We start from the raw sequence: 12,909 nt of genomic DNA, 5'->3' as shown, positions 1-12,909 counted from the left end.
TTCGACAAAGACAGACCATGAGAGCATTTTACATCCAACTGACTCACTCCGTTCCAACAAGTGTTGTGCAAATCTCATCCCTGTTAGCAAGGTTGATTATTTGTAATCAGAATGCCTCACTAATAATGCAGGAACACAAAGATGAAGCAACATTATGCAGTACAAGCAGAGGGAAATGGTTAATCCAGAAATAATATTATACAAAGACAGCAACGTGGTTGGGGTGAACTGTGAAGGGTCACCGTGCGCTAGGTCTCTAGATCTGGTGAACCACAGCAGATTAAGGCTGCAAATCACTGATATTAAGTTATTCTCATGCAAACAATAAACAATCTGCCATGTTGAGTTCCCGGCCGACAAGGGCAACCATCCTTAACAGAAAACCACCAAGACGAAAGTGGCTGCTACTCTCATCGAACAATAACATTCACTCCCTCTGGTAAGCCGAGCCACCTGCTTCCCTCTAAAAAATTTTATTAAAAATTTACATAAAAAATGAAAATAAAAGTAATTCTTATCATGATCCATAACTCTTCTACCCCCAAAAGAAAGAACAAGGAACAAAATCTTTTCAAGATGATAAATTACGCATGCTTTCCAGAGTAACAATGCTGATAGTAAGGTATGAAAAGGTCATTTGCCGGTGCTGAAAAATATGTTAGAGCAACAAAATGAATAGTCAAAGCATGTGGGCAGATGTTTGCACCATTAACCACCGCAGAAGAAAATGGCATGCAAAGAGCAAAATGCCAGAAGGTTTAGGCATCAGGGATAAAAAAAGAAAACCAAAGAGAAAAAAGTACCTTGGCAAGGTTGCCCACTGGTGATGACATGATAGAAGTAACTCAGTCTCTCAAATCGCAACTATGATTTTCTTGCCAAATTGAATTGTCAAATGAATGTGGGCAATTGCTTCGGCCATTAAACACTAGAGAGGGAAATGGCAAGCAACAGCAACATATCCAGGAGGATTTAGGCAACAGGGATAAAAAGGAAACCAAATAGATATTGGTGACCTTGGCAAGGTAACATGGGATTTCCAGCTGATATCAGAGTAATAGAAACAACTACGCCTGTCTATTCTTTTCTATGCTCCTAAGATTTTGTAACCAAATTGAATTGTCAAATGCATGTAGGCAATTGCTTCGACCATTAAACAATAGAGAGGGAAATGGCATGCAACAGCAACATAGCCAGGAGATTTAGGCAACAGGGATAAAAAGGAAACCAAACGGAAATTGGTGACCTTGGCAAGGTTGCCTTCAATAGTTAAAACAGTGGATTTCTAGCTGATGCAATGGTAATAGTAACTACACCTGCCTATTCTTTTCTATGCTCCTACGATTTTGTAACCAAATTGAATTGTCAAATGCATGTAGGCAATTGCTTCGACCATTAAACAATAGAGAGGGAAATGGCATGCAACAGCAACATAGCCACGAGATTTAGGCAACAGGGATAAAAAGGAAACCAAATAGATATTGGTGACCTTGGCAAGGTTGCCTTTAATAGTTAAAACAGTGGATTTCTAGCTGATGCAAGGGTAATAGTAACTACACCTGCCTATTCTTTGCCATGCTACTATGATTTTGTAACCAAATTGAATTGTCAAATGCATGTAGGCAATTGCTTCGGCCATTAACACTAGAGAGAGAAATGGCATGCAACAGCAACATAGCCAGGGGATTTAGGCAACAGGGATAAAAAGGAAACCAAATAGAAATTGGTGACCTTGGCAAGGTTGCCCTTCAATAATTAAAAGGGATTTCTTGTTGATGCAGGAGTAATAGTAACAACTACACCTGCCTATTCTTTGCTATGCTACTATGAATTTGTAACCAAATGGAATTGTCAAATGCATGTAGGCAATTGCTTCAGCCATTAAACACTAGAGAGAGAAATGGCATGCAACAGCAACATAGCCCGGAGATTTAGGCAACAGGGATAAAAAGGAAACCAAATGGAAATTGGTGACCTTGGCAAGGTTGCCCTTCAATAGTTAAAACAAGGGATTTCTTGTTGATGCAAGAGTAATAGAAACAACTACAACTGCCTATTCTTTTCTATGCTACTATGAATTTGTAACCAAATTGAATTGTCAAATGCATGTAGGCAATTGCTTCAGCCATCAAACACTAGAGAGGGAAATGGCATGCAACAGCAACATAGCCAGGAGATTTAGGCAACAGGGATAAAAAGGAAACCAAATGGAAATTGGTGACCTTGGCAAGGTTGCCCTTCAATAGTTAAAACAGGGGATTTCTAGCTGATGCAAGGACAATAGTCAAAACTATACCTGCCCACTCTTTTCTGTGTCCTACTATGATCTTGTAACCAAATTGAATTTATATTGTCAAATGCATGTAGGCAATTGCTTCGGCCATTAAACACTAGAGAGGGAAATGGCATGCAACAGCAACATAGCTAGGAGATTTTGGCAACAGGGATAAAAAGGAAACCAAACAGAAATTGATGACCTTGGCAAGGTTGCCCTTCAATATGTCAGACTGAGAGGTACAAGAGGCAACTCAGCCTCTCATATTGCTACTAGGATTTTATGTCCAAATATCAATAAAATAATGTACTACAACATTGAATTTTACAATCAGGAAAAATTAAGTTAAAATAAAGCAAAAAAATTTGCACTAAAATATGTTATGAATCATTGATATCTCTTTCCAATTGAAAAAGAAGAGTGGCCTATCCAAAATTACAAAAATAAAAAAGAATTTAGACTTTCCACATGCATCACTAGAATTAAAAGCTCTTTAATGTGGCAGCTTGTTAAGAGAGTTGCATGAAACTAGAATGCATTAAGCAGTAGCAGGGCCTACAAAACCCCAAAATAACAATGAAACTTTTCCATTCGAAAACGATACCCATTGAACAGCCGATAATTTGATCCAAATATTACCCATGAAGAGCATGTAACTGAGGTAACGCTGGGTTCTACAAATTACAAATCAATAAATCATGTATTAAATGCACATGAGATTGCAGAATAAGCTAGACTTGGAAGAAAAACATAAATAAATAAATAACAGCATGACAATGAAAGTACTAGATATTGCAGAACTAAGAGATCCAACTGAATAAAAAAAATTCAAACAGAATCAATATGAAACGTTAGTTCATTGTTAATCGTGTATCAAACAAGAAACGACAAAGTAAAAAAAAAATCAAGAATATAGTCCTAGCAACATAAGTTGTGTAAAGAGGTTTAGCCTAAATGTGGTTTTCAACTTCCTGCTTGGAGGCCTTTCTTAAAGGAAGAACCTTGATTTTGAGCCATGAAACTGCTTGGTGCTCTCCCTCTTGCAAAGTTTAGAAGGAACCGTAGCTGTCATTACGTGAAGCCATCTCATCATGCATCTGCTCGACAACACCATTGAGAGTAATATCATGGAACTCCTTGTACACGTCGTGATAACCTGTCCTGCATTGGTACCTTAACCAGATGTCATAGTTCTTCATCTTAGTGGATTTTCGGTCAAATATCTGCATTAGAAAACCATGGACGTCATAAATCAGCCAAAATGATAAAATAACGAGAATAGAAGTAAACAACGAAAGAACACAAGAAGCAAGCATCAATGAACATGACACTTGAAACGCGATATCGAAAGCCCAGCAGAAATTTGACTTGGCACGGACCTCATTCGTCGCCGACAGTTCATCCTGTAGATCTTCGGGTGGTCATCGGTCGTCGTAGGTAGTTCCCTCCCAACCACTTGATACCGATGGAACTGCAACCTAGCAGCGAATGATGTTTCAAACTAGAAACGAACATCATCAGCCACAATGTAGAGTCCAAGAACCGAAGTTGCATTCGGCGAGGGGATGATGGCAGGCCAAGCGACTACGAACGAAACCAGGACCCTAAAATGAAGGCGACCGTGCTTTCGGTTTTCAGATCGCCTTCTGCGCTTCCTCTCCCCCCGACGTCGGCGGCTACTGGATCATAAGAACCATAGCGTTGGTTGTATATATAGATATCAGTGTGGCAGCGAACCCTAATCTTGCTAAAACCGGGCCAGGGGAAGTGTCCGATGGATTCTGGCCCTTTTAACCCTTTTAAGAAGGGAAGTTGTTAAAATATCTTTGAAGTCTAATAGAATTTTTAAAATTTCTTTTTTGGATTTATTAAACTTATTCTGGATAATAAAATGTAATCGTATCATTAATCATTAATCATTATTCAAACTAGGCTAAAATTTCAACCCTAGTTTCTAAGCCGACGTTAATCGACGGGTCCTGCGAAGTGGAGTTCCTAAGGCCCAACTTGGACCTGAATCGAGACGCCGGAGACGAATCAGATGAGCAGCGGCGAAGCGGCGGCGGCGGCGGCGGTTGCGACTCCTAAACCCGCTCCCGAGGTTTTGGCTTTCAATCCCAACTGGGCGCAACTCCAGCAGAAGCTCAAGGCCCGCCGACCCGCTAAACCCTCCCGTTCCACCGATGTTGGACCGGAAACCCTAGTGGGGTCCGTGTTGGGCAAGCGCAAGGAAAGGGAGGAGCCCGTTCCGGATGCATCACCGCCGGTTGCTCTCTCGCCAACCTCCGCTGATTGCAGGTTACCTTCCTCTGCCCTCCGGTTCTACGAAAGTGGATAGCTTTCTTCTTTCGGATGCGTTTTTCATGTTCGTTATTCTTCTGGTTGCAGTTTGACGGATGCACTGGCTATGGACTGTGAGATGGTCGGTGTGAGCTCTGAGGGGAATAAAAGCGCAATTGGACGGGTTACGCTGGTGCTTAATTGTTTCCTATGTTTATTCTTGTTTCTCCCACACAAAAAATGCTCATTCTCATTTCTACTTTTAGATTGTCTACTTAGACTTTACTTTCTCTTGTATGTCACCTAAGATAGTGCAATTTTCTTGAATCAATGAAGCATCTTTGGGTTTTGAGAACATGTATAGTTCGCAAACAAGTTGTAGCACTGAAATTTAACTTCCAGTAGCAATCCAAACTTACTACTTATAAGTTTGATTGAAGCGGCAATCAAGTTCATGGCTCTTCAAAGTATTTAGATTTGTGATTGGACTCTTATGATACAACATTCATAAACGTTTATATGCAAACTTTTACATGGGACACAAATTGTGAAAACATTTGGTCCAGTGATTTTGTTGTTACAATCCATCCCACCTTGTTCTGTTATACGATTCTGTCAATATTAGTGTACGAATTTCCAGGGCTTCCATCCATTTTATTAGGGATTTTGATTAGAACATGATAGATTGAGAATCTCTTGTCATGGTCTCACTTTGCTACTTTTGTGGCAGGTGAATTCATATGGTAATGTGGTATACGATGAGTATGTTCGCCCAATGGAGCGTATTGTTGACTTCCGTACTAGGATTAGTGGCATCCGGCCCAAAAACATGAAAAAAGGTCTGTGGTTAACTATTTTTCTTTGACATTAGCTTTTATAGATGTGGGCAACATTGTTATTTATTCATTGCAGCAAAGGATTTCTGTGAGGTTCAAGACAAAGTTGCTGAATTGATTAAAGGAAAATTACTTGTTGGTCATGCTTTGCACAATGATCTAAAGGTGCTGGCCTACTTGTTCTTATAATTTGTTTTAGATTATATGATATTTTAAGTTACAAAAATTATTCGTCTACTTCAAACTTTCGTTTGAAGGTATTGTTGTTAGGTCACCCGAAGAAGGATATAAGAGATACCTCAGAATATGAGCTCTTACGAAGGTTTGATCGTTTTAACTTCACAAGCTATTGTTTCAAAAAGGATACCTTCAATTATGTTTGGCTGTAACCTTTCCTATTGAAATAACTGTTATAACATTAGGGGTAATCGGACAAGAGGGCTAAAGCATCTTGCAGCCGAGATTCTTGGTGTTAACATTCAGGAAAATGAGCACTGCCCTGTAAGCGAGTTTCAATTCTCCAAGCAGTATCTGTTGCTTTGTAATTTTGTCGTGTTTATTTTAGTCTTAAGAAACCTTCTAATTGTTACTAGTTGAAATGACATATCTAATTATACCCAATCATGAGCTCTATATGCCAGTAGGAAATCATTTTAGGTCAGTATCACATCCTATGTCGCTCTACACATCGAGAAAATTGGTTTAATTGCATCGACATTATATGATGGTGGACTGGTTATTTTATGATTGCTACATGGCAAGATTAACAGTATCAAGTGAGCATGTCTTCTTCCTTTGTTACGAAAGATAAATATCAACCATGCAATCAAATATTGGCTAAATAATCAACATTGATCTTGTACCTTGTTCAAACTTGACTTTGGGTTTGGGTTTAAGCTCATCAAATCATATCTCAATTTGGCATAGGCTGGTCAGTGCTGGTCAGTTACAGTTAACTATGTTTCAGTAAAATTCACTAGATAAAAATTGGATAGTTTATTAAATAATCTGGCTACTAGCCCCTTATATGAGCTAAATTTTTGCTATACTTGAAAATCATCCTTGTTTAAGCTCAAAAGACTGGACCTTGTGCATTTGTCTAGATTGAGGATGCCCGAGCTGCAATGTTTATCTACATGAAATATAAGAAAGAATGGGAGAAAAACCTGAAGAAACAATTCAAGTTAAAGGCCAAGCTCAACAAGCGGAAGACGAAGAAGAAGAAGAAGAAGCAGATGGATGCAAAGAAAAGCTAATGTTCATCCATCCACAAAAGCCAAATGGTACGGTTGTGGCATGTCAATGGAACCTCAAGAACTACTGGCATCTCGTATCCAAAACGATCGTTCACAAATTTTGTCCTTTCTTCCAACTTAGAAGCTGAATGAAGCAACACTGTAGTTCTTTTTCTGAAGTTGGTTTTATTGACCTTGCATTTCTCTTCCTGTGGAGTGGAGACAGGCTCCTGGTAAGCTCGACTAGGGTTTTGTAAACATTGAGGAGCTTGCTAAACGGAGAAAAGCATATTGTTAAAAATTTTCCTTGCTACATTCATTTATTATAAGAACTTCTTTATCAGCGCGTGTATTAGTTTAAGCAATATCATCGTTATCATGGAGTACAACATAATTTTTTTTCTCCCAAATCCTTCTTAGGATTATATTATGACAAGTTAGCATTTTCAATATATATATATTTTTTGCTCCTATCCGATATATATATATATATGTATATATATTTCTATTTTGCTCCTATCCGAAAGCGTTGGAGATAATGCACTAGGTAGATGGCTCTGTTATTAACTAGGAGAAGACTCTAAGATAGAGAAGAGATGACACTTGACACTCTTTTCTACACACATCGCAAAGAGAGCTAAGAAGAGTATTAGAGTAAGAACTAGGGAGGGGGTCTCTAGCACAAGCACTTCGATGTTCAAGTCAATACAGAAGCTGAGTGAAAAGTGGAGAAGAAAATGAGCAGTAGAGTGAATGCGTGTGTATTTTTCAATGTGTGAGAACGTACCTGGCCAATAGAGAGGATTTTTTTTTATACTGACCCTTAGGACCCTTGTAATCATGAAGTGTCAGAAAATGTCAAGTAATAAAATATGTACCACCACCCTTCAAGGAAGGTTCTGTTTAATGCACAAGAAAAGGAAGGTTCTGTTTAATGCACAAGAATCGTCTTTTATAACTCCTATATTAATGAGACGACTGAGAATGTTTGATGTCAGACTATGTCAAGTACCGCCAAGTAATGGAAGTTGTATAGTCATTCTCGGAGAAAGGTTTTGTTCCTTGTATATGCTTTAGCGGCGGAATATTCTCTATCGAGTAGCTACTATTCTCTGATAGATTATTGTGATTCTCTAACAATGTTGTCCCTTGGAGGTAGTTCGACCGACCTAGAAGGTTTGCACATAAGAAGTGGGGAATTGAGCCCCGAATGACCGACAGACCGTATGTAGAGTGTCTTGGCGGAAAGAAATGGGGAACCATGTCCCGGAAGTCTGGTCGGCTCTTAGGCCGACCGGCTATATACTGAGAGTTGTATCGTAAGAGTGGGAAGCTAAGTCCCTTAAGTCCAACCAGCTCTGTGGATGACCGGCCATATTCTGTGTATCTTGGCATTGAAGAGTAGAGCGCTAAGTCCCTTGGCATTGAAAAGTGGAGTACTAAGTCCCTTAAGTCCGACAGGATCTGAGGTTAGTTGACCATATGCTGAGAGACTTACGTTTAAAGAATGGGGGGCTAAACCCCATAAATCCGGTCAATTCTTAGTTCACCCGAGTTAATGCCAGGAGTTCTGCTCGTATGAAGAACGAAGAGTACTGAGTGGGGCGCTAAGGCATGTATGTCCACCTGGCTCTTGGTTATGTTGGGAGTTAGGAGTTGTGCCTCGTGGCCCCGGTCGGATTCAAATCCGCCCGGGTTTGTACTAAAGGCATCGCTCTTGAGAGGTGGTTCATCTGGATACGTGATACGTGCACCCCTTACTTTGACCGTCACCTCACCTTGACTTTGACTTCCACGTCATCTTGACCATCGATTTCACATTACCTCTAGATGCACTCACAACATATCGTATCACTAGTCTCCCCTTTAAATCTAGTTGAAAGAGGTTCATGGCCGACTGACTAGATCTGAGTCTTGTTTCCACTTGCTCATCTGACCGGCTGGTTTGACTAACTAGCCATGCATTTGATTGCCCCATTACTGTTTCTGCCAATTGTATCTTTCTTAGAAATTGCATGTCAGACGCTAGATAGGTTAGGCAATGCACCAATGATATGTAGGAAGGCGTTCTTTATTGAAATGATTTGGGTGTCTTGTCCATCATAAATATCGTTTCCTGGGCATTCTCCACGCGTCCTATGAACTCCTCGTTCACTACTATGACACTTGACACACGACTTTTCATACAGACTAGTTAATTCCCTCCTTTATGATCCAACGGCTACCACAATCAGGCCGTTGTAATCGAACGATTGAGCTTAAAGAATTTCTTATGACCCAGGTTTAAAAATCCTAAGTGCCTCAAAAATAAACCACATGTGCTTCATCTTCTTCCTTCTTCTTCTTCTCCAACGGTTTTTGCTAACTAGACTCCCTTTTTCACGGCCTATATTAGTAAGTTCCCTCTCTGACCCTCCCTCATTTTACCTTCTTCCGTCCATAGCCTAAGAAACTTTCATTCCTTGGTATACATTTACTCATTCTGACTTTGACAACTGCGATCTGAAGACTATTTGCCTAAGAAATCCCTAAGAGCTTTCACATTTGTATCCCAACTCATCAAGATCATCCTCATCGTCCTTCGTCTGGCTATGTCACCTTCTTCAAGGATCAGCTTCTTGTGGGTCTTCGCTTTCTAATCTCTCACTTTTTATCTGAAATAAGTTGCTACTTCAATACTCCACTCCAACAACTCACACCTAATTGTTGGGACCAAAAAGTAGCTAGAGGGGGGGGGGTGAATAGCTCTTCGCGTGTTCGTCGTTGGCGTTGCTCGTTTCTTTGATGGTATACAGCGGAAATATAAGAAGCAAAAGCATACAACGCTAACAAGGATGATTTACTTGGTATCCACCTCACAAGAGGTGACTAGTCCAAGGATCCACACCTACTCACGCACCCTCCACTATGAATAACACTCCTTTATGGTAACTACCAAATGCAGAGAAGCCTACAACACTCTCAATACAAGAAGAAGAAAGGGAAATACAAGATAAGCAAAAGCTTACAAGATGTACAATAAAAACCCTAACCCTAACTTCTTCTTCTTGTTTTTGATCCGCCTCTTGACTTGGAAAAGCCACCAAGAATCTTCAAGAACTGGCGATCTAGAGCTTGGAGAGAGCTATGGAGGTGCTGGAGAGTATCTGGAGTGAATCGGTGAAGTTCTGCCGAAGGAAATGAACACCTGCGGCTCAAATCGACGCCAACGGTCGGATCCCGATCGATTGGATTGCTCCCAATCTATCGGGGAGGCTTTGGATCGATCCACGGATCGATCCAGAGCGCCTCTGTGCTCTCTGGAATAGCCTGGATCGATCCAGGGCTTATCGCGCATAAACAGCAGCTCCCAATCGATCCACTGATCGATTGGGACCTCTGGATCGATCCACTGATCGATCCAGAGGGGTTCTGTTCGCGGGGACTCACCGGATCGATCAGTCGATCGATCCAGATCTTCTGGATCGATCCACTGATCGATCCAGATCTGCTGGATCGATCCACTGATCGATCCAGATCTGCTGGATCAATCGGCTGATCAATCCAAATCTGCTGGATCAATCGGCTGATCAATCCAGATCTTGGTTTTTGCCCAAAACCAAGTCTAAAGCCCCCTAAACCAACATCTAGTCAACCATAACTTGTTGGTATATAAGACCTAGCATCCGGTCACCTTTGACGAGCTAGAACTCTCTCACCAAGTGTCTGGTCAATCCCTTTGACCCACTTGGACTTTTCTCTTCTTGCCAAGTATCCGGTCAATCCCTCTGACCTACTTGGACTTTTATTCCTCGTGCCAAGTATCCGATCAATCCCTTTGACCTACTTGGACTCTCACCAGATGTCTGGTCAACCTTGACCCCTCTGAATTTCTCCTACCTAGCTTCACTCACCAGGTCTTTCCCAATTGCCTAGCTTCACTCACTAGGTCTTTCACCTGGCTTCACTCACCAGGATTTTCCTCCTGCCTAGCTTCACTCACTAGGACTTCCCAATTGCCTAGCTTCACTCACTGGGTCTTTCACCTGGCTTCACTCACCAGGATTTTCCCTTCCGCCTAGCTTCACTCACTAGGACTTTCTTCTGCCTGGCTTCACTCACCAGGACTTCCTTCTGCCTGGCTTCACTCACCAGGACTTTCAGTCAAGTATCCAGTCAACCTTGACCTACTTGACTTTCCTTCACAATCTTAACTGGTCAACTTTGACCAAACGGGAATTGTATCAACAATCTCCCCAAATGAACAACTGCACCTTCATTGTCCATATCATTTATACCCAATATATTGTCAAACATCGAAACTCAAACCAAGACTCAGGCTTGGTTAACCAAGTCAACCTTGACCTAGGGAATATTGCATCAACAATCTCCCCCTTTTTGATGTTTGACAATACCTCTTGTAAAGTTAGGAAATTAGGCTACTCCCATAGTCTCAACTCCCTTCATGCCAATATATGAATGATGGTTCCCTTCATTCTCCTTCTTTCCTAGAGGGCAAACTCCCCCTTTAGGTACTGAAGGCCTAACTTAACCATGCATTCTCCCCCTATTGACACACATCAACAACATGCCCTCATCATTGGGCACACATCAAGAACAAACTCTCCCCCTGAAGAGTTACCCAACGTTGTTTACAACTTCACTCGTTGCTCATAACACAATAATGAAGGTCTCATACCCTTCATTATCATCAATTTGCTCATCCGTGAGCAATAACCACTTAAACAATGAGGATATCCACTCCCCATTAAATCCCAACGCCCAACCTTGAGCATTTCCTCTAAAAGAAGGTTAACCACCTTCCAAGGTGTATGAAAAAATAGTGTTCATGTCTTTAAAGAGTCTCTCCCCCTAAAGACATGGTGATAACTTCTGTCATTGCACCAACAATGACTTGGAATCCCTAAACCTTTAGGAAATCCAAATTTAGAAGTTTTGAGGTTCAAAAATTCAATATTGAAATCAACCTCAACCTAAACTTCAATTTAGTCTTTCTTAACCAATCCATCCTTGTTTTCAATATGAAAACACCCTTTTTATGTCTACACATGTATTTTGAGGGGTTAGGAATGGTTTCTAAACTAAAATAGGTTCAAAATGCTGAAAATAAGCTTTCCCAGCCAAAATCAGCATCTTCAATCGATTGGAGTTGGGTTCCAATCGATTGAACCCTACTGAATCGATCCACTGATCGATTCAGTCTTCTTGGATCGATCGGCTAATCGATCCATCGAGCTTCTGCTCACGAGAAATGCCTTCTCAATCGATCGGCTGATCGATTGAGGCACTCCAATCGATCCACTGATCGATTGAAGGCCTGAAATTGCTGAAATTCAATTTCAGCCAATTTCAGAAACCCCTAGAAAATTCTACAAAATTCCAAAAATCGTAAAAATTTGTGTAGACATTATTTAGGGTATAATTTATCATGGAAAAATAATTTTATATGAAAATACATCATATTTTCAAAGATTGACACAAACTTGAGAACTTGCAAAAATTTTAGTGTTTTCTTCAAGTTTGTGTCTAACTATTCAATGGCGATTACTATCAAAAGATAGCGTTCACCAAGGTTTTCCAAAATTATTTTAAAAACATTTTCAAAATCAATATCCCACCATGTTCCTTGGACTTAATGCACATGACTTGTACATTAACTTTCCCAATGATGGGAAAACACATAACTATGTGTTTTGATGAACTTAAAACTCAAAGAAATGCACTAAATCAACATGTTGAGTTTTGTTCATCATCCTAACATCTCACTTATATCTATTGTGGACAAAACACATACAAGTCATCTTATAGGTCTTGTGAGATGTAAAATTTGGTTTTTGCCCTAATCTAGGGATCATGCATATCTATCTAGGCGTTTTGTGGATATTGAACATCCACCTAAGATGTCACTTGTTGACTTGTTGATAAATGTCATTTGTCCTCAATTTTAAGGAAATAAGCATAATGCATGATAATTTTATGACATACATTAAAAAGAAATAATTTTCAAAAGAAAATTTTCTTATAACTACATGATGTATGTATAGCATGACATGATATTTTTGTATTTTCATGATAAGGCATGAGTGCAAAAATAAAACATGATGTCATGACATATAATGAGCAAACAATCATGGCAAAGTCTAGCATAAATAAAATACCTAAATTACCTATCTAAGTATCGTTAATCTTAGCTAATCCTAAAACTTAAACCCTAGATTGCCTAAAGTGCTTCAAGAGAGTGCCAAAACCTAAATGGGCATTTCTAATTCTCTTGATTAATTTA

The 12,909-nt window shown here is 40.0% G+C and overlaps 1 protein-coding gene and 1 pseudogene across 1 annotated transcript; one reads left to right on the top strand and one right to left on the bottom strand.

The window, feature by feature from the left end:
* Positions 1-3,093: 3,093 nt before the first annotated feature.
* Positions 3,094-3,972, bottom strand: LOC121982881 (annotated as a pseudogene).
* Positions 3,973-4,187: 215 nt separating this feature from the next.
* Positions 4,188-6,969, top strand: LOC121979356 (RNA exonuclease 4-like). Its single transcript, XM_042531338.1, has 7 exons — positions 4,188-4,573; positions 4,664-4,748; positions 5,286-5,394; positions 5,468-5,556; positions 5,649-5,713; positions 5,814-5,892; positions 6,495-6,969. The coding sequence occupies exons 1-7, from the start codon at positions 4,317-4,319 to the stop codon at positions 6,645-6,647; spliced, it is 837 nt and encodes a 278-aa protein (XP_042387272.1). The 5' UTR covers positions 4,188-4,316; the 3' UTR covers positions 6,648-6,969.
* The last annotated feature ends 5,940 nt before the right edge of the window (positions 6,970-12,909 follow it).

The sequence above is a fragment of the Zingiber officinale genome, chromosome 5A (assembly GCF_018446385.1).
Source record: "Zingiber officinale cultivar Zhangliang chromosome 5A, Zo_v1.1, whole genome shotgun sequence".
NCBI classification, from domain to species: Eukaryota; Viridiplantae; Streptophyta; class Magnoliopsida; order Zingiberales; family Zingiberaceae; genus Zingiber; species Zingiber officinale.
Note: the sequence above shows the minus strand (reverse complement) of the source record. Positions and strands in the feature narration are given on the sequence as shown.